This window comes from Heterodontus francisci, chromosome 1 (assembly GCF_036365525.1).
Source record: "Heterodontus francisci isolate sHetFra1 chromosome 1, sHetFra1.hap1, whole genome shotgun sequence".
Lineage (NCBI taxonomy): Eukaryota > Metazoa > Chordata > Chondrichthyes > Heterodontiformes > Heterodontidae > Heterodontus > Heterodontus francisci.
In genome coordinates this window covers 46318759-46341462 of record NC_090371.1, presented here as the reverse complement: position 1 = coordinate 46341462, position 22704 = coordinate 46318759, and the positions used below count along the sequence as shown (strand labels likewise).

At 41.1% G+C, this 22704-nt stretch overlaps 1 protein-coding gene across 3 annotated transcripts in view; it reads left to right on the top strand.

Moving 5' to 3' along the window:
* pias2 (protein inhibitor of activated STAT, 2) overlaps positions 1-22704 on the top strand; it is a 69597-nt gene that overhangs the window by 29548 nt on the left and 17345 nt on the right. For all 3 annotated transcript variants that reach the window (XM_068030098.1, XM_068030078.1, XM_068030087.1), the window contains exons 5-9: positions 5406-5496; positions 10561-10695; positions 15697-15802; positions 19585-19658; positions 20496-20656. In XM_068030098.1, the coding sequence (XP_067886199.1) occupies positions 5406-5496; positions 10561-10695; positions 15697-15802; positions 19585-19658; positions 20496-20656 (567 nt within the window). The remainder of the gene's footprint in view (positions 1-5405; positions 5497-10560; positions 10696-15696; positions 15803-19584; positions 19659-20495; positions 20657-22704) is intronic.

The following is a 22704-nucleotide window of genomic DNA, read 5'->3' as shown; positions in this document are numbered from 1 at the left end:
CTCCACAGCCCTCTGGGGTAGATAATTCCAAAGATTCACCACCCTCTGAGTGAAGAAATTCCTCATCTCAGCCCTCAGTGGTCTACCTCGTATTCGACTGTGTCCCCTGGTTCTAGATCCCCCAGCCAGGGGAAACATCTTTCCAACATCTACCCTGTCAGAATTTTGTATGCTTCAATGAGATCACCTCTCATTTTTCTAAACTGTAGATAATATAGGCCCAGTCTCCTCTATCTCTCCTCATAGGACAATCTCACCATCCCAGAGATCAGTCTGGTGAACCTTCATTGCACTCCCTCTATGTCAAGTATATCTCTCCCTGGGTAAGAAAACCAAAACTGTACGCAGTACTCCAGGTGCTGTCTCACCAAGGCTCTATACAATTGCAGCAAGATTTCTTTACTTCTGTCTTCAAATCTTCTTACAATAAAGGCCAACATACCATTTGCCTTCCTAAGTGGATAACGTCACATTTTTCCACATTATATTCCATCTGCCATGTTCTTGCCCACTCACTTAACCTGTCTAAATCCCCTTGAAGTCTCTTTGCATCCTCCTCACAAGTCACATTCCCATCTAGCTTTGTGTCATCAGCAAACTTGGAAATATTGCATTTGGTTCCCACATCCAAATCATTGATATAGATTTTGAATAGCTGGGGCCCAAGCACTGATCCTCGCAGTACCCCACTAGTCATAGCCTACCAACCTGAGAATGACCTGTTTATTCCTACTCTCTGTTTTCTGTCCGTTAACCAAATATCAATCCATGCCAGTATATTATCCCCAATCCCATGTCCTCTAATTTTGCATACTGATTTCCTGTGTGGGGCTTTATCGAAAGCCTGAAAATCCAAATATACCACATCCACTGGTTCCCCCATATTTATTCTGCTAGTTACATCCTCAAAAAACAGGTTTGTGAAACATGATTTCCTTTTCATAAATCCATGTTGACTCTGCCCAATTCTACCATTATTTTCTAAGTATCCAGTTATCACATCCTTTGTGATAGATTCTAGCGTTTTCCCTTCTACTGATGTCGGGCTATCAGTCCTGTCGTTCCCTATCTTCTCTTTCCCTCCTTTCTTAAATAGTGGGGTTACATTTGCTACCTTCCAATCTGCAAGAACCATTCCAGAATCTATAGAATTTTGGGCGATGACCACCAAAGCATCCACTATCTCTACAACCGATTCTTTCAACACTCAGATGTAGATCATCAAGTCCAAGGAATTTATCAACTTTCAGTTCCATAAATTTCTCCAGTACTACTTTTTTACTGATACTAATTCTCATTCTTGCTAATCCCTTGGTGGTCTTGTGTTCCTGGGAGGTTTTTGTATCTTCCTCTGTAACAACAGACACAAAGGAGTCATAGTACATAGGCATTTAAACCTGTTCCTCCCACCACCCTCCCACACTTGGTGAAATTCTAGTCTTACTTTTGCTGTTGAGGAGAAAGACATGTGCTTCTTACTCCAACCCCTGGGAGGAGGAGTCATGCATCAGAGCAGGTCAGCAAGCAAGGTACCTGTTCACCATCTTGGCTAGACGATGGTATTTGAATTTGGCATGGAGAAACCTATCAAATACATAGCATTTTCAAAAAATGTCGTCTTGTATCATGAAAATTGTTTGAGTTAACAATATGAGCTTAAAGATCTGACAGCTGAATAAAAAAGGACAATATTTTTCTATAGCTGTAGTGTAAAGGAATAAACAATGTGAAGTAATTTGCAGGGAGGTCTGCAATGGTAAACAAGTGACCCAAAGCAAACTTTCAGTAAAACTGTAGAGGTGACAACTGTGCAACAGCCCCAACAAACAAATTTCTCTGCAGCACCTGTGGAAGAGCCTGTCACTCCAGAATTGGCCTTTATAGCCACTCCAGGCGCTGCTTCACAAACCACTGACCACCTCCAGGCGCGTATCCATTGTCTCTCGAGATAAGGAGGCCCAAAAGAAAAGAAAGAAGAAGGATAGGTGACAATTTTTGAACTTGTTAATCTTTTATCCTGTTATGAAACTATGGGACTAAATTGGATCGCCCCTGGAAGCAGCTGCATTGATTGCGATGCACAATTAGCTGTTGATTCCAATGCAGGTAACAGGTCAATTTTGTGCTGCCTGCTCATTTGAATGATCTCTGTGTCCAGCCAGTGTTAACCGTGCAGTTCATTGGCTGGTTACATCAGCAAGGGGCCAGTATCATGAGTGTCTAGCACCACTTAAAGCTATCCTGCACTGCTTGAAGAGGAGGTCCATTGTGGCTGGAGCAGATACTGGGAGTTGTGTTGAAGAAAGTCTGGCCAATGGCACAACAGGGGCGAATGTGGGCTCTAAGGTTTTGGAAGCTGTGCTGGAGGTCTCTGTGCAGGAGGTGGAAAGGAGAAGACCAGTCTTTTATCCGTAGGAGGGCCAGGAGGCACTCCAGATACACTGTCGCAAGTAATGGGAGCAGATAGCCATGGAGGTCAATACCAGGACTCCAGCCCTGAGGACCTGGATGTAGTGCAGTAAAGTTCAATGACCTCACACGAGTGGTTCAGGTCAGTGAATGCATCTTTAAATGTCACATCTTACCAACTGCACCACTAGTCTCAGACACTGCTCAAATCACTGCACCCTATCACACCTACTATCAATCAGGCTTCAGACCTAACATTTCATATGCTTCACCTCATCCTCACACACTTAGCACTGCTGGAAGCCTCACACCCACATCTCAGAGGTTGCACACACTGAGTCATTGGCTACTCAATCATAATAACGACATCAGCCAGACAGATTGCACAACGCTCACATCTTGGAGTCTTGGATTTTCCCTCATCACACACTTCCTTCTCTCTTGAAGGACAAGGTGGCGAAAATCCAAGACAGCAGGAGCTAACCTGAAGGAGGCAGGTGTATCTGCATGTTCTAACTACCACCCTCCCCCCACCCCACCATAGAGGAGACAGTGCTGGTTATTATTAAGGAATCCATTGCTGAAGCCCTGGTGGGGCTGAAATAAAGCATGGCTACCCGACCAGACCCGCTGACGTGTCGGGTTTGGTTTGGGTCGGGTCTCTGTTCTGGGTCCGGCATTCGGGCTCGGGTTGGGTTGGGCTGGGCTGGATGTGGACACAGTGCTGCCTTGCTCAGGGAAGGAAGTAATCTTCAAAATTTGAACATTTAGCTGGGACATCAAGGCAGGAAACGTGCTGCCGGAATGGAGGATCACAACATTTGGACAAGGTAGAGCACAATAACCTGTTTGATATAATTAACTTTAGTCGGGTCGGGTCGGACACGGGAAAAAATCAAAGGACTCTGGCCTGGGTTGGGTTCAGGTGGGATGTAGTCGGGTCGGGTTTCAATTTCATACCCGAGCAGTCCTTTAGGCTGAAACCATCAAAGATGACAGTTTCCTCATGCCTAATCCTCCTCCTCACATCCCACTTCCCTCTCATCCCACACATTCTTCTGGTTTACAAGCTGCAGATGGTATATGCATATACCTCTTACTTTCCCCCTTCCCTGCACTGCAACCTTACCCTTATGTCACTTTCCTTTTAGATAGCCAAGAGGTGCAACCCCCAGGCAATGGAGGAACACTGCGAAGAGAGTTATAATGAAGACACAACACCATCACTTGATTTCACACTCGCAGCCACCAGCTGTGATACTGCATATTGTAGAGCTTAGATTAGAGGTGCCATCTGCATGTGGTGAGACACTGGGCATGAGTGGGCTGCAGCCAGGGCAGGGCGTGATAGTGCAGGTGCCAGCTTGCCGGAGGGCAAGATTGCACACAGGTTTTGCTGCAGAAGACTCGGGTGAGGACTTCAGTGGTGCAAGCTACAGAAGAATGCCAATGGGTATGCAGAATAAAATATTTGTTGCATTGGGAATTGAGCCTGTGCTCAATTTCAAGAAGTATGGAGGAATCCAGTACCAACTTGGCACAGGGCTATGTGCAAAGCTTGGAGCCCAGTCCTTTCCATTCTGGAAGCTGTAGCCAACTCTATTCATACACTTGTGGCCCCTACCATGAAGTAGCATCTGTTGGCCGACATTGCAGCACCAGCAGCAGCCACCCAATGTCTGAGTGCTGCAGTGGAAGCTCAGACTGCAATCATGCAAGGTCAGCTTGCCGCCATGTAAGCTCAACTGCTGCCATCATGTCTGTGGATTACAGTGTGCATAGAGACTTGCAGGGTGTTACAGCAATCCACCAATCTGTTCTCCAGCAAATACTAGGATTGCTGTTAAGTGTTGTCCCTGGGGAATGGCACTTGCTCTATGGAGCACAAACCTGCTGTCCTGTCTCAGGAAGTCAGCATTCATGGTTCCCCCAACCCCTGGCCACTCCCATCAGTGCCCCTGCTGTTGTTTGTCAGCCATCGAGACTGCTGCCACCCATGCTCCGTTGGTACAGACGGTGTAGTCAGCAGCTGGGCCTTCTAGAATCAGCTGCTGGAGGTTGACTTCTAAGGCCATCTGCAGTCTCCTCTGCTGAAAGTCAGCAGCCTTCCACCAGTCATGCTGCAGCCTCTGGGGATAACACAGGGCAGGTAGAGCCAAATGGAAGATAGGCACTAAGAAAATGCACAAGAGGGATTACTTGACTTTTGTATATAATATGACTTGATTTAATTTATAAATTTGGTTTAGAATGTTTATTTTGTGGTGTCTTTTATTTTCATATTGTGGCCCGACAGACATTGTGGTGGTCAGTGACAGAGGGCAGGGGCTTGAAAATGACACAGCTGGCATCAAATTAGCTTTGCACGCTGACTGATGGCATGACCTGCCTGCTCTGCATACTTCTGGTGGATGTTTATTGTACACACGCTAAAATCTGTACCAAAATGGCAGTCAGCGTGAAAAGCCCCACAAGTTGGAACTCTTAAGGGCATATGGAGCATCTAAAAAAAAAAAGGGTGCTAATGGGCCCAATTTCTCACCCTATATGTGGTTGCTGAGGGTTTGGATTTTTGAGTTTTGAATTGATTGCTTAATGAGGACATTTATATCATAGTCAGCCTATTATACCAATATTCATAGCTCCACCTGTATATTTTAACAGCTTTTCTGAGGTATTAGTAGTAGTTCTATCTTTTCAGTATGCTATGTTGAATTTATTTTGATACTGGGGTTTTTTTCTAAATAAATGTTGATGTATCTCCTGGAGTCAGGTATTTTTGGGCCATTTTTCCATAACTTGGGGCATTTTTACATGTTGAAGGCACTATATAAATGCAAGTTGTTAACACTTCTTACACACAGATTGAGGATGTAGCCTTTAGTCCAATGAGTGGATTAGGCTGAATTGGCATTTACTCTTTTTCCTAATAAAAGGAATGCTGTTTCTTCAGCAGATCTGTTGCTAATCCGATTCCACTTTTGGTTTGGTTTCAGGTTTTGTCTCGCAGAGACAAGCTGTCCCCAGCAAGATAATTACCCTAATAATTTGTGTATAAAAGTAAATGGAAAGCTCTATCCATTACCGGTAAGTTTATATAAAAAAAATCAAAGTGTACAAAAGTATTTTTGGTGTGTTTAAATAGAGCCTGTGTCGGCTAATCTGGTTTCTTGTAGAGTGACAATGTCAATACCAAGCTTGTGTAGCTCACAATCAGGGCTGTCTTCCATACACTTGCTGTGAAGTGCTGGTCGTTGTTCATTCCAGGACACACAGTCCTCACATTCCAGCTTCCAAACCAAAAGGTTACCATTCTTTGTTTGCTGCATAGCCTAGGCATGGTTTTAGGAGGTGCAGACTTGCCTAGTTTTTGCACCCTTTTAAGGTGTTAAGGAGTAAATGAATGCTGTGTTTATTAGATTGAGACCTGTTGATGCTGGGAGCATCTATAGACTACCATCGTGCACTTCCGGGTAAGGTAAAGAATGAGTTAAATGAAAGGTAAAGCCTTGTGCTGAGTGTGCTTAAAATTGAAGACTATCAATCTGATCTGTTTTCAGACCAATAACAGCATTTTTAAGTTTGTTATGGTGAGACAGTGGTTTAAGTCTATAAACAGAATTATTTGTAGGAAAGTAGTGGTGGAAACAGAATCTGTAATAGGAGGGAAATGAATAAATATTTGAAAGAGAATAATTTTAAAGGGTATATGGAGAAAGGAGAGGGAAATATACTTCGCGATAAACCAAATGGCTTTCTCCAGTGATACAAAATTCTATAATTTTGTGCAAAGAAATAAAGAGTAGTTCTGTTGTGCATTACAAGTTAATAAATACACCACATCAATGACCAGCACTTTCTTCAGGATGACTGGTTAGCTACAGGAATGAGAACCCTCTCCAGGGCACTGCATGCCTTAGCAGAGCACAGCTAACTGAACACAGCCCGAGGATTGAACTCAGGAACTTCTTAGTCTTTTAAAAAGATTTTCATTCAATCACAGGTTGTGGGTGCCACTGGCAAGGCTGACATTTATTGCCTATCCCTAATTGGCCCTTGAGAAGGGGATGGTGAGATGCCTTCTTGAATTGCTGCAGTTCGTGTAGTATAGGCACTCCCATACTGCTCGTTAGGTAGGGAGTTCCAGGATTTTGACCCAGCGACAGTGAAGGGGCAGCAATATAGTTCCAAGTCAGGATGGTGTGTGGCTTGGATGGCAACTTGCAGGTAGTGCTGTTCCCATGCAACTGCTGCCGCTGTCCTTCTAGGTGGTAGGGATCACATGTTTTGAAGGTGCTGTCAAAGGAGCCTTGGTGAGTTGCTCCAGTACATCTTGTATATGGTACACGCTGCTGCCACTGTGTATTGGTGGTGGAGTGAGTGATTGCTGAAGGTAGTGGATAGGGTGCCGATCACACGGGCTGCTTTGTCCTGGATGGTGTTGAGCTTCTTGAGTGTTGTTGGAGCTGCACTCATTCAGGCAATTGGTGAGTATTCCATCACACTCCTGATTTGTGCCTTGTAGATGGTGGACAGGCTTTGGGGATTCAGGAGATGAGTTACTCACTGCAGAATTGCCAGCCTCTGACCTGCTTTTGTAGCCACAATATTTATATGGCTGGTCCAGTTGCGTTTCTGGTCAATGGTAACCCCTAGAATATTGATAGTGGGGGATTCAGCGATGATAATGCCTTTGAACATTAAGGGGAGATGGTTAGATTCTCTCTTGTTCGAGATTGTCATTGCCCACCATTTGTGTGGCACGAATGTAACTTGCTATTTAGCCAATTTTATATTCATGCTGCTACTGTCCCTTTTATTCCATGGGCTCTAACTTTGCTGACAAGCCTGTTATGTGGCACTTTATCAAATGCCTTTTGACAGTCCATGTACACCACATCAACTGCATTACCTTCATCAACCCTCTCCATTATCTTATCAAAACTCAAGCGGTGCTACCAAGCCACTCGTGGTGATGGACATTGATGTCTCCCTATCCTGAATGCAATTTGTGCCTTTGCTACCGTCAATGCTTCTTCCACTTCTGGAAGTCAACAAGAAGCTGTACTGATTCATCAGCTGAGGGAGGACGGTAGGTGGTAATCAGCAAGAGATTTCTTTGCCCATGTTTAACCTGATGCCATGAGACTTCGTGTGGTCTGGAGTCAATGTTGGCGACGCCCAGGGCAACTCCTCCCGACTGTATACCACAGTGCCACCACCTCTGCTGGATCTGCCCTGTTGAAATGTAGATATACAGGACATAGTCAAGTGTGGTGACGGAGGAGTCTGAGACATTGGCTGAAAGGTATGATTCTCTGAAAAAGACTGTCAGGCTGGTGCGTGGGGAACTCTTCCAGTTTTGACACCAGTCCCCAGCTGTGACTGAGGAGACCTTTTGCAGGGTTGACTAGGCTGGGTTGCCTTTGTCATTTTCTGTGGCTGAGGTCAATGGCAGGTAGTCCATCTGGTTTTATTCTTATAGCCGATTAATACAGCTGAGTGACTTGCTACAGCATTTCAAAGGGCAGTTAAGAGCCAACTGTATTGCTGTGGGTCTGGAGTCACATAGAGTCATTACAGGACAGAAGGAGGCCATTCGGTCCATTGAGTCCATGCCAACTGCCTGTAGAGCAATCTAGTCAGTTTCATTCCCCCACTCTATCCCTGTAGCCCTACAAGCTTATTTCCCTCAAGTGCCCATTCAATTTCCTTTTGAAGTAATTCACCGTCTGTGCTTCCACCATCTTTGTAGGCAGTGAGTTTCAGGCCATTACCACTCACTGCATAAAAAAAGTTCTTCCTCACGTCCCGCCTGCATCTCTTGCCCAAAACCTTAAATCTGTGTTCCCTGGTCCTGTGCCAACAGTTATTGGGGACAGCATTTCTTTGTCTACCTATTCTAAACATGTATAATCTTTACACCTCTGTCAAATATCCCGTCAGTCTGCTTTGCTCCAAGGAGAACAACCCCAGCTTCTCCAACCTAACCTCGTAGCTAAAATCTCTGATCCCTAGAACCAATCTGTTAAATTTCCTCTGTACCCTCACAACCTTCCTGAAGTGCAGTGACCAGAACTGGATGCAGTACTCTAGTTGTGGCCTAACCAGAGCTTTATAAAGGTTCAGCATAACTTGCCTGCTTTTGTACTCAACACCTCTATTTATGAAGCCCAAGATCCCATATGCTTTGGTAATTATTCTCTCAACATGACATGCCACCTTCAAGGATTGATGCACATGAACTCTCAGGATCCCCTTTCCTGTATGCTCTTTAGAACTGTGCCATTAAGTCTATATCTCCTCTCCCTATCCCTTCTGCCAAAATGCATCACCTCGCACTTCTTTGTATTAAATTCCAGCTGCCACTTGTCTGCCCATTCTGCTACCCTGTCTATGTCCTGTTGCAGTTGATTGATATCATCCTCACTGTTTGCCACACCTCCAAATTTGATATCATCAGCAAACTTTTAAATTTTACTCTATTTATATGTACCTTTGGGGAACACCACGACTATTTTCCAGCCTGGAAAACAACCATTTACCACACCTTACTGTTCTCTGTCCATAAGCCAATTTTTTATCCAAGCTGACTTGGACTGTCCTACTCCATGAGTCTCAAGTATGTTTACCAGCCTTTCGTGCAGTACTTTGTCAAATGCTTTCTTAAAATCCATATAGACAATATACATTGCTTTCCCTTCATCAACCTTCTCTGTTACTTCATCAAAAAATTTAGTTAGATTTGTCAAGCGTGCTATGTGTTTTACAAATCTGTGCTGGTTCCCCTTAATAAACTCAAACCTCTCAAAGTGCCTGTTGATTTTTTTCCCCCTGATTTATTGTTTCTAAACCACTGATGTTAAACTGACTGGCCTGAAGTTACTAGGATTGACCTTGCTCCTTTTCTTGTCACATTTGTCGCTCTCCAATCCTCTGGCACCTTCCCTTTATCCAGGGGAGATTGGGAGATTATGGCAAGCCCTTCCACTATCTCCACCCTCACATCCTTTAGCAACTTGGGATGCAAGCCATCCAGAACAGGCGACTTATCTGCTCTAAGCATAGCCTGGCTTTCCAGTACATCTGCCCATCAATTTTCACCCCATCCATTACCTCTACCATCTCGACTTCTACTGATATTTTGTCAGCATCCTCTTAGTAAACACTGATGCAAAGTACTGATTAAGTATTCTAGCTTTGGCCTGTGCCTCCAAGCATATATCACTTCTTTGTTCATAATTTTTTCTCCGTTCCCTTTTATGTTTGCTGCCAGTTTATTTTGATAGTCTTTTTTTGACCGTCTTATTTTCCTCTTCACTTCTCCCCTCAACTTATTGTATTTGGCCTGGCTCTCCCCAGAAGAGTTCACGTAACATGCATGATATACCCTCTTGTTCCATCATATTCTCTATCTCCCTCGTCATCCAAGGAGCCCTGGATTTGGTTCCCCATCTTTCACCCTTGTTGGATGTACCTAACCTGCACCTGAAACAACATCTCCTTAAAGATCACATTTGGCCAGACTAGCTAAGAACAGTAGATTTCCTTCCCTAAAGGACATTAGTGAACCAGATGCATTGTTACAGTCATCTGGTATTTTCAGCTTCAACATTATTGATATCAACTTTTTATTCCATATTTGTTTGTTTAATTGAATTTAAATTCCTCAGGTGGTGTGGTGGGATTTGAACTCATGCCTCCATTAGTCTGGGCCTCTGGATTACTAGTCCCATAACAAAACCACTATGCCATCATTCCCATCATATGGCTCCTTGTCATTCCTGGTCATGAAATTGCTGAGCCATCAGAGAAACTTACATTTCTAATATTTGTCAATTCTGAAGAAAGGTCACTGACCTGATCCACAGATGCTGCCAGACCTGCTGAGTATTTCCAGCATTTCTTGTTTTTATTTCAGATTTCCAGCAGCTGCAGTATTTTGCTTTTATTTTAGAGAAACTTCAATGTTGCATTCATTGCTAAGATGTGCAAGAAGACTGCATTGTTCTACGGATTTGCTAGGGAACGCATGTTCTTAGTTATGTTGTTTTTAGATTTTTAGTTCTTTTCAGTCCAGTAATAACTCTGGATATTGGTAATTCAGATATATCACATTCTTTCTTGCTGATTATTGCACTTTATTTTCAGGGGTTTACGCCACCACTTAAAAATGGTGTTGAACAGAAGCGACCTGGTCGGCCTTTAAACATCACATCGCAAGTTAGGCTGTCATCTGCTGTACCCAATCAAATTTCTGTTTCTTGGGCGCCGGAAATGGGAAGAGTAAGTGCCTTACCTGCTACAGAAAGTTAAATCTGGGCCTCATTTAGGAGAAAATATGGATCTTTTATTCTTTCTTGCTCAGTTTTTAAGAACTGATTGCAATTAACATTTCGTTGTGGCCATAAATTGCAAAGATTCCTGGGTGTAAGTTAAGTTTGTTTGACTCAGTGGTAATACCTTTGCTTCCAAGTCCAGAAGGTCATGAGTTCAGGCCTATTCCTGTGTTTGAGCATTTCACCTAGGCTGATGCTTGCATTGGTGTAGTACTATTGGAGGCACTGACTTTTAGATGAGATTTTAAATTGAGTCCCTGGCTGTATATTCAGATGGATTCAAGGGGTAAATTGTACTATTCGAAGAAGGGCAAGGTGTCCGAGCGATTATTTATTTATCCCCCAGTCCACACCAATAAAAACTGGTTATTTATCTCGTTGCGGTTTGAGGGACCTTGCTGTGTGTAAATTGGCCATTGAACTTGCCTTCCTATAGTGATTACCCTTCGGAAGTACTTGATTGGCTATGAGCATTTTGGGACAACCTGAGAATGTGAAAGATGCCACATAATACAAGGTTTTTAATTTGCTCTTTTGGAAAATGCTTTCTGGAAAATGGAAATGTAATGAGTTTTTAATGGGATGTTTCTTTAGATGGGCAGAAAATGGGGGTATTGAGGTCAATTTCATACCACCACTACTGCTTGTTTGAGATCAGTTAATTTAGTATCGAGCAAACAGCAGTGCATTGTGCTTATGCCTATTTAAGATTTATATTCTATTAATTTTTCATGTTGATCATGCTTCAAAGAGTGAATAAGTTTATCTTGTGTGAGTGGTAAATAACCACTTGTCAAAATCTTAGAATTTTTTGATATTGCTTGTATTCAGTTTTGACCAGAGCACTTCTGTGGAGAGAAAGATTTAGACCTGTGCAAGGGCATTTTTGTTGATTGTGAAGCAAGATAAGTAAGCAAAGTGAATTAAAAATCCCTAATTTTAATCAATCTATCATTGGCAGTGTCAATTGCCTCGGCCCTAAGCTCTGAAATACCCTCCCTAAACCTCTCTACCTCTCTATGACCAAGCTTTGGTCATCTGCCCTAATATAGCTGTCCTTCTATTGTTCTGTGTCAAATTTTGTTTGATAAGGATCTTATGAAGTGTCTTGGGACATTTTTCTATATTAAAGGTGCAATATTGTTGATCCAAGATTTGGTTGAATAAAATTCAGGCCTGTTTTTCAAATGTACTGCTTGGGCCCTTAGTGAGTTGTGAAAATAGAACTCCCTCTAGTTGAAGAAAACATGCATCTCAGATTACTTCACTGGTTGTACATCACTGAGTAATTATGGATGAGAAAGAAAATTTAGCCCCTCATAGTTCATTTGTCCATAAAGACCATATAGTTTCCAACCTTCTGCCCTAAGATATGGAAATCCCTCCCTAAACCTCTCCACCTTGTACCTCTTTTAAGACTCTCCTTAAAACCTGCTTTGACCCTGTTTTTAGTGACCTTTCCTAAGGGGTCCTTCTTTGGCTCAGTGTCAACCTTTGTCTGTTTACGCTCCTGGAGAGATTTTGCTATTTTAAAGGCGCTATATAGAAAGAAAGGCTTGCATTTATATAGTGCCTTTCATGACCACCGGATGTCTCGATGCACTTTAAAGCCAATGAAGTACTTTTGAAGTGTAGTCACTGTTGTAATGTAGGAAATGTGGCAGCCAATTTGTGCACAGCAAGCTCCCACATATAACAATGTGATTATGCTTTTTTGTGATGTTGATTGAGGGATAAATATTGGCCAGGTCTCCAAGGATAACTCCCCTACTCTCCTTCAAAATAGTGCCATGATCTTTTACATCCACCTGAGAGTGCAGACAGGGCTTCAGTTTAAATGGGTTTAACATCTCATCCGAAAGATTGCAAGTTGTTGCTAGTCTGTGGTGGTGGTTGTTAGTTGAGTATGTTTTGAAGTTATTAAGACCCTTGCATCTCATCCTTTATGTAGATGTTTTCTACAGCTCCTTACCCTTCTCTTTTCCTCCTCCCCACCCCCAAGAAAACAACAATGGTTTTGCCTAGCAGCAGCTTTACTCAAGCTGTCAAGTTGCAACTTCTTTCCTATTCTGACATGATTTTAGATATTCAATCTTAGTACTTCTTCACCTTCAGTTTTATTTTGTATATAAAAAAAAAATGCATCATAGTAATGTCAGTAGTAAAAGAATGATGACAGCTGAATGATACTTTGGTAGTGCTCTATTCTATGGCCACTGAAACTGAGTATTCAGTGAAAAAAGGCAGCAATTTATGTACAATATTCCTAGCTAGCTGTGTAAATATAAATAAACTATAGATATTCTAAATCATTGTGATTTCCATGACCACTACCTTGAAGTGGAAAATGGCATTTGTTCCGAAAGTGCGTCCATTTTTTAATATTTTATTTTTTGAGGACTTGTGTTATAAAACTTAGAAGATTCCATGGATTTTTTTTTTACCGAATTCACTGAAAGGACACTTGAGATATTGTTTGAAAACAACCGTTTGCTGGAAATCATGTGCTTTTAAGCTCGATAAACATCAGGAATCTTGGTGACCTGGGGAAGATGTTTACAGAGAAGCCACATGTCAAGGTTTATGGAGGTCAGGAGATTGACTTTTTGTTTGGGGCTTGGATATTGTATTGGTTCATTTGGGATGTGAACAGTTTTGAAGACAAGGAAAAGGACTCCCCAGCTCATTTTGCCTGCACCTCTCTAAAAGATCCCGAGAAGGCCAGTGTGTCAGCTCCTCTTTCCTCCTGTCTTTGGAAAAACCCTGTGATTCAAGTGTGTGTTGGCTGAAACTCCTAATGCCACATGTCCTGGAAAGCCTACCAGATGATTTTTTGACATCTCCAGAAGGAGTTGCTTATGAAAAATCCCAGTAATCCATCTCCATGTACCCGACGCCAGACCAAAAGGGTCAACTGACTTCCTTCCATATCTTTTTCTTTCTTCAAGAATTAGCAAGCATTTGGCCAAAGTTTTTTTTTGTAACAGGCCTCTGCAAAGAGAATTGCTATATTTTTTTCAGTGTGTGTGAGAGTATGTGTTTGGGGAATTTAAAAAAGGAACTTTCATATTTCAATCTGTGTATTGCTGAATATAGATATTTTGTTGAAACATTTCATCCTGCACACATCAGGACAATTCACACGAATACTAATGTAAGGGAAACAACAAATTTATACTGTGTGAGAAGAGAGTGCTGATTGGTTGGCATTCTTGCGAGTTGTCCTAATCAGTCATAGATACAGCACTGAAACAGGCCCTTCGGCCCACCGAGTCTGTGCCGACCATCAACCACCCATTTATACTAATCCTACATTAATCCATGTCCCCTACCACATTCCCACCTTCCCTCAATTCTGCTACCACCTACCTACACTAGGGGCAATTTACAATGGCCAATTTACCTATCAACCTGCAAGTCGTTGGCTGTGGGAGGAAACCGGAGTACCCGGTGGAAACCCACGCGGTCACAGGGAGAACTTGCAAACTCCAATGCAAGACGAAAAGCTTTGACAAAATGTCTCTATTTTCAGCAATACTCAAGTTCTGTACTACCAAACGAGTCTTTCAATCTGTTTGTTAATGCTTTGCTTCATTAATGGATAAGTCTTATTTGATAATAAACTGATAATTTCGTTGTTTGTTAAAGAAACCTGGTTGATGTATTTTATTCTGGGATAAAGAGTAGAGTATAAGATTGGCTGCATGGCTAACTGGGTAAACATTTAAATATATGTTGTGACATGTGGAGAAGTGGAACTAGAAAAGACAGTGCACTCCTCCTGCTTCGGTCATAACACATTTATGTGAAATATTCCAAAAAAGTAACATGGCAGTTAAATTATAATGTAGCAGTGTCACCTTGCCATCATGCCATACCTTTTCAAACAATGACAGAGCTCATTAAATTTAAAATTGAAGTCATCTATATGGAAAATTTTAATACGTATCTATAGCTGAAACACATCCAGTTCTGTGGACTTATTAAAACATTAGCTTTAAAAGTCACTGTTAAAAGGGAGGTTCTTGTTTTCTGTGGTCTGAGCTGCAATTTTAATCTTCTCTTTCCCTGTGGATGTTGATGTTGCTTGTATGTAACTGGTGATGCAGCAACTGAATAAATCAAATCTTGTTTTCATTATGTAAAGTCATTTTCATCTGGGGAAATAGTAAACCAATTGGTTAAATAGTTTACATGGCATATAGATAACTGGAACATAGCCACTTTGTTAAAAGAAACCAGTTAAGATCTTTTTATTAGGCCCAACTAATTACTACACTTTGCTAGCTTAAATATTATATGAATTGTTTAATTGAAGTATGTTGTTTTGAACTAAACTGTTTTAGGATCTGTTGATACAGACCATTCTATACAGAGTAGTTAAAAGAGGGGGGCTGTTCCTTTCTAAGGTGTGTGTGTTTAAAACATGATTAAAATTTGGGAATTACACCTGGGGTGGTGATTGTACAAATAAAAAGAAAAACTGCAAATGCTAGAAATCTGAAACAATGATAAAATAAAAAAAAACTGCACAGCAAGTCAGCTAACATCTGCAAAGAGAAAATAACGGGATTGATGCATTGGGTGTGTAGCTGCGGTTTGTGCTTCTACATTATTTGGCCTGTCACTTGATTTCCAAAGCCTTGCTGTCTCTATCTGCCTCATTTATATTTTGTTACAGGTAAAAAGTAACAAAAACAGACAATTCTGGGAATGCGTTAGTTGGGTGATCATGGAAAAAGTTAACATTTTAACTGTAATCTTTCATCAGACCAACGTTCTTTCAATAACTGAGTGACCTGCTGTGCATTCCCAGATGCATCTATTGTATTCTGTGCTATACATAACCAAAAGATTATTTGCGGATGTGTGTTGCCCTTTTTTTTCTAGAATATTCCACAATTTAAAAGCAAAGTAGTGAAGCAGATCTGTTTGTCTTGTTTTCCAGAATTACTCAGTGTCCGTGTTCCTGGTGAAGCAACTGACATCGGCTGTATTACTACAGAGGCTGCGGAACAAAGGCATCAGGAATTCTGATCATTCCAGAGCACTCAGTAGGTTGAATGCTAATACAGTATTTGGGTTGGCTTGGTGTTTCTGTGCTTCAGATTGAGAGAAAGAACAGATTTTGGTTATTCAGCTCTGAAGCAAGGGCTACTTTGTCATCTCAGCAATGGCATTGAAGTCCATTCCAGTTGATGAGTTAAGCAGGGTTAAAAACTTTTCTATTAAAAAGATATTGTATATTTTTATCTCAGTTACACATTTTAAACTGTAATTATTCATGATAAACTTATAAGAAATCTGATCAATGCTAGACTTCTTAACCACTGGAAATGGTTGATTTCTATCTATCCTGTTCCATTCCTTTATATAATTTCAAACATCTCTATCTAATCATGGTGTAATCTCATCTGATGAAAACAGACCTAAATTTTCAGGTCTTTCTTGCTAATTATTTTTGCTCATTCCAAGCATTACCCTCTCTATTGCCACAGCATCATTTCTATTATTTGGAGCCCAAAAAATGCATGCAATATTCTAATTGTGGTCTTAGTAAATTTTATATAAATTTGCCGTTGCATCTCAACTTCTATATCCTATACTTGCCATAAAACTCAGTCTTCTACTAACTATTTTACTTACTTTATCCACTTGAACTGTTGCTATTGTTACGACCGACCGCTCCTGCCAAAGCCCCCAATCAAAATATACGGTTCTGATTGTGGTGGGACCTACGCACTGTTAATTCAATCCCGTTGTTCCACAGATCGGCTAACATATCATTTAAAACTTTCCAAATTAAAGAAAGATCCAGCCAAATTGTACCATCTATTAACCCCCGAATGAGGCTAACCAAACCAGGTGTCTTTAAATCAATAAATTAACTCTTTAATTAGAAGAACTAAATTTTTAAACACTATGAAGATATAAACAACATTTAAAATAGAAAAAATTAGAGTCCTTGCAAATTTACAGTCCGATGTTGCTCGAAGTCCTCACAGGATGTTGTTTCCTTCTCCAGCGAATCAATCTGACTTTAGAGTTTTTGAGGGATAAAAGATTGTCACAGTCTAACTTCCCTTTCTTCAATTTAAATTACCAGGGATCTCTGCTTTGGCTGGACTTTTTCTTAGAATTTTGAGAGAATAATAAACAGACTAAAATCCTATTCCTTCAGTTCAAGTGGTAGAGAGCTCTTTTTCCAGGTGCTAACACCAGCTGTCCTCTGTGTCTGTGTTTTTTTTAAATTAGAATATTACAGTGCAGTACAGGCCCTTCGGCCCTCGATCTGTTCGAACAAACTGTCTTCCACTAATAGCCGGTTCAAAACTGAATTGTAACAAATGTATCGCATGAAACTTGCTCCCAGTGGCTATATCTATGGTAACGAGAATGCACCCTTTGAATCGCAGTTTCCAAATGGCTGTTTCTAAGGCAACGAAAATGCACCTCCTTATAACTCCTAAGACTTTTGCCGGCTGTTAAAGCAATACTGATCCCTTGCAAGCCTTAAAGGCAAACTGCATATTCCGAGAAAATGCTACAGGACCATGACACTATTAATATCTTAACTGTCTGAGTTGACCCACCCAAATCTCTCTGCTGTTCCATATTACCCAACCGTTCCAAATTCAAAATACAATTAATGCTTTTATTTTTATTACCGAAATGTACCACCTGATGCTTATTATTGAATTCCATCTGACATTTTGTCCGTTTCTCCATCTTAAGTTTTCCTTTCTTTGGCCCTCAGGATTATTTACTCTGCCTTCTATTTTGAATATCTCCTGCAAATTGGGGCATCATTGCCTCTAGCCCTATATTTAAATTATTGATGCAACAGCCAACAGAAGCAGTCCCTACTTCCAACCACTCTGAGAAACTGCCCCTAACTCCTACTGATTCCTTCTAGCCAATTTTAATCCAGTTCGCTACCCTTCCCTTAATTCCATACCCCTTAATCTTAAGTAGTTTCCGGAGTGGTATCAAAGGCTTTCTGAAAGTCCATGTTCACCACATCCGCTGCAATTCTCTCATTCACTATTTCTTTTGGCAAGACTTTTTTTTTTCCAAATTGGATCACAGCCTGTTTGTTTTTAGTGCTACAGGACTTCTTCAGAATTCAGATACCTTTGTTATAAATTGGTGCATTACCTGCAGATTAATCCCGTTTCAGGGATTCAAATGACAATGTCCAGAAAGTCAGCCCTAAGTTTTGTCTTGAGAATACATACAAATTAGAGCCCAGACTGCAAAATTAGTAGGGTGTTGACCTTTTGGAGACTGCCATGTTGTAGGTGGTACCTCTGAAATATTTTTCCATGGCTAGCCTGGCTTTTCTCTCAGGTAACTATAGTTTAACGGCCTCTGTGGCTTGCGCTATGGATCATTTTTCTGTCTGATAAGTAAAGTTATCATAGATTTTAAGCTTGATCATGGCAGATCAAATTCAACTGTAACTCTGGCAGAAATGTAGTTGGCACCCAGACTGGCTCCAGTTAACCCATACTGTTTACAGACTTAAAAGGGGCATTTTTTCCTCCAGAAAGTTTGTGCAAAATTTTTCTATGGTTAGTGTAGAAAAAGGTTGTTCTATGGTATTATTGGTTTTATAATATGCACACAAGATAAACTGAAGTCTGGCTCTTATGGCCGACTTCCCTTCCCCAATATGTTGACCGTTGCAATTTCCACTGAGAGCGAAGAATACCCCTCAAAATCTTATTTTCTGATTCTCTTCCCTGTACAGGTTTCCTTTTTTTTTCCCCTGTGGAAAACCTTCCGTAAAAGAAGTTTCCTCTTCCTTTTAACGTGTTTGCAACAAAGTCAGTTTCTGTTTCCACTTTGAAAACATAGGCTTTCTCTTTGTTTGTCAAAATCTGCTTCTTTAGCATCAAATGATAGGAGAAATCAGCAGGAGAAATTTGGACCCCAGAAAAATGGCAAAATCAGCAAAAATATTTATTTGGAACATTGCAAAAACTCAAGATAAAAAGCAAGGGACTTAAAAATAGCTACAATGAAATTAAATGACAGCCCACAATTATGTACACGGTGCATAGATACAGCTTGCATAAGGCTTTCGATCAGACTTTTATTTGAACCCTCTAAATAGACCTCATTTTCAATTAAAAGTAAAATTGAAGAGACTATGCTTATTGTGACATCAGCCACAGTCAACAGTGACCTACGTGCCACTGTGATGGTCAGGTAATAAAAATTGTTGGAGATTCTGCACAGGGGAACAGTTGTGATCACGCTTTCAGTAAGTTGTACTTTGGTATATTGAGTCACCCACTGATGATTTTGGTCTTCAGGATTTAACAGTGTGAAAACTGTGCCAGTGAACTGCTGCCCTTGCTCCAAATCTAACCAGTACTGAAAGGATATTATTTATTGCAGTTTAAGGAATATTGTCCTCGCAACATGATCCAGGCCCCTTTTTAAAAAAAAAAAATCAAATTACACAGCCTTCCTTTTCTTTTCCAGTTAAAAATTGAGTCCAGAGATGTGTATACATTACATCTGTAACATCAGAGTGTAGTGTGCCCTGTCTGTGTTGCATGTGCAATATTATCATACCTTTGGACCCGATCTTTAGTAAGAGAACAATGAGCAAGTTCAGGTTTTATTCCCCAAAACTTAAAGAGGAAAGTTTTGGCAATCACCCAAAAAAATCTGGGAATTTATGATAAAAATCAATTTTAAAAGATTTTAATGAATTTTTCCTTCAATTGCACAACTCGGTATAAAAGGTCAAGTTCAGTCTTTCGTAAAACATCAATAACTCAGCTATAATTGTGACCATTGTTCACCTTGTGTCTTTTTTTAGTTAAAGAGAAGCTGACTGCAGATCCTGATAGTGAGATTGCAACCACGAGCTTAAGAGTTTCATTGATGTGTCCAGTAAGTCTCATAAATTCCTGTCGCTTGTTGATCAGCTCTTGGCAGGGGTTGGGAGTCACTACACAAGACAGTGCTTTTCCCCTCTATGCCCTCAGGTGGGCTCCCCATTGGACCACCTGTTCTGTATTCTTGCTTTTAATGTGCAAGTTAAGTGATGTCCTGATACTAATTGTCTCTTTTTAAAAAAATAGAAGTCCCACATTATTATTCTGCAGAATGTGATATTTAGATTTGTTGGTCTGAGCAAGTACCTACACCTGGAATTTTTGCAGGGGTTCTTTTGATCTCCTGTCATAATTTAGGCAAAGACCCCAGAGAAATGGCATGAATTCTACTCGCTGATAGTTATCTTCAGGTTTTTTAAAAAAGAAAGTTTTGCTTTTGGGAACTATGAAGAGCAATCTCTATAAGAGATTTGCTTGTCATATCAATATTTTCCAATGACAATATTTCTTATGGTTTGCTTTTTAAAGTTTTTTTTGTATTTTCCAGTTTGGTTGGATGAAAGGGTTTTTCTGGCTTCTGTTGGGATGGCATGTTAGGTAATGTAAACACACACTTGCTTAAAAGCCCTGCATTAAATGCTGTGCAGTTTTCTTCAATATCCTTTTTCTCCAATATTCCACTTAGTGTCCAATCTGTTGTCATAAATAGAGAGGATATAGAGAAAAGTGTAAATATAAGTGTACTTGATTTTTTTCCTATTGTGTTTAATATAGACTTGCAACTTTAATTCCACAAATGCAGATTTTGTAAATGTGGCTCCTCATTGATTTTTACAGCAGTTGTTTTTAAGCATTTTCTGAAATTTAATTTTCTTTTTTTTTGGTTTTATAGTTGGGGAAGATGCGGCTGATTGTCCCTTGCCGTGCTGTTACCTGTACACATTTACAATGCTTCGATGCTGCCCTCTATCTTCAGATGAATGAAAAGAAGCCCACGTGGATTTGCCCAGTGTGTGACAAAATGGCCTCCTATGATAGTTTAATAATAGATGGGTATGTCAAGTCCATTGGCAACAATATTGTTTCAGCATGCAGACTGGGCTTTTTAGCAAATAGCGGGCTGAATTTTACCAGCCTTCCGACGTCGGGGGTAGTGGCGGGGGGGTCCGGAAAATCCTTCTGGGAAGGCTCGCCACAGACCTCAATGCTGGGAAGGCGGCGGAGCCTTAATCTACATATGTGAATGATATTAAAATAAATGAATAAACACTTGCCTGGTAGTGACAGCTGTCCCATGCTGATAATCCAGCCGGTTGCCGGAAGTGCCACACCTTCGGATTTCCGTTTGGAGATCCGCGGCGTGACACTGGTGGGGAGGGGGGAGGAGTGAAATTTTCAGGGTGGGGGGGAGGGTGAAAACTGTTTCCATTGTCTAAGGGGATGGTGGGAACGGGTAGAAGGGCAAAGGTGACGAAGTTCGGGGGGAATGTTAGTGGGTTGGGAATGAAGTTTTCTTTGGTGGGAAAGGCCCAAAAATAAAGTGTGTGGTCACTGGGAGGATGGTAGAGGGGCTTCCAGCTTTTATTTAATTTTTTAAGCTCAAGGTCAAATCAATATATCTTTAAAAATGTAAATTGAACTGAAGGGCATGAAGCCCTTTAAAAGTGAAGCCAGACACCGTTGCCGAGGACGGAGCGGCCGCCCCCTCCAGGGCATTGGGTGGACGTTCCTTCCCCGCCATTTAAATAAGTCGCCGTGTGAAGTATTGCGGTGGCTCAGCCAAGTCACATGTGCGCCGTGCCTTCTTTCAAGCTCGAGAACAGCGGCGAGCTAATAAAATTCAGTCCAGTGTCTCTGGGATTTTCCACAAGACACTTGGGAATTGAAAAATGAAACACCAATATGTTGAGAGATCATCTAATGCATTGAAGTTCGCAGAGAAATAACTGCGATTGTGGCTCCATTATTATTGTTATGGTGTGATGAGTTTCCAATTTCAGTTGTGCTGTTGTAGGTAGGTATTAAGCAGAGAGAAAATACAGAGAGATTAGTGAATATTAGTCACTTGGGACCATTTTCAGGCATCGCATGATGGCCAGTTATGGAGCTCATATCTCTTCCAGAAATGATGCATGGAAATAATCCAAAGGAGAAAGTGTGAAAATAATTATTTAATATCTAAGTTCTGACATTTTAGATTGTATTTTACTATATATATATTTGATTGTACTTAAGATCTCATGACATTATTCAAAGAAGTGCAAGGGAGTTTTTAATCTGTGTCCTGGACACAATTTATCCCTCAACCAACATCACCAAAACGGATTTTCTGGTTATTATCACATTGCTGTTTATGGAAGTGTGTTTTGAGCAAATGGGCTGCAGCATTTCCTACATTAAAACAGTGCCTACACTTCAAAAGTACATAATTGGCTTTAAAGTGCTTTGGGACATCTTGAGGTTGTGAAAGACACTGTATAAATTCAAGTTCTTTCTTTGAAGATTTGAGGATGTTTTCTCCCTTCCCTAACTTTTTTATTCCTCTTTTGTCTTCAACCCCTTCCCACTTCCACCTCCTCAAAATCCTGTTTCATGTAATGTTATCCAGCAGAATGGGTGGCCAATCAGATATGCACTCCACCTCATTGGTGTCAACTAGTGCTATTCTGTGGAGAGTTATGCAGCAGTAACCTTTCATCTCCACTTTAACTTGGTTGAGATTTGGTGTACTCTGTCCTGCCACTCAGTGGTTCAGCTGGTACTCTCTAAATTCTCAAGTGCAAAGACCACAGGTTCAAGTGCAGCTGGGTCTTTACCAGCCTAATTGTCCAGATCAAGTCTGGAGTGTCCATCTGGAGGAATATTGTGCCTCCTACATCACAGCCCATCCTTATTCCTAGTCTAAGATCTCCCTTGAATCTCCTCACTGACACTTCCTTGTACCCTTCCACTCTTCCCTGCTCCATCTATCCTTACCTTTACTGACAAGTACAAAATGCTGATGGACTGTTTCTAAAGTAGAGTCTATCCAAGCGCCTGCCTCAGCCACCATCTCCTGCTAGGCTAGCTTGTCCAAGCACATCAAATCCAGAATTCCTGCT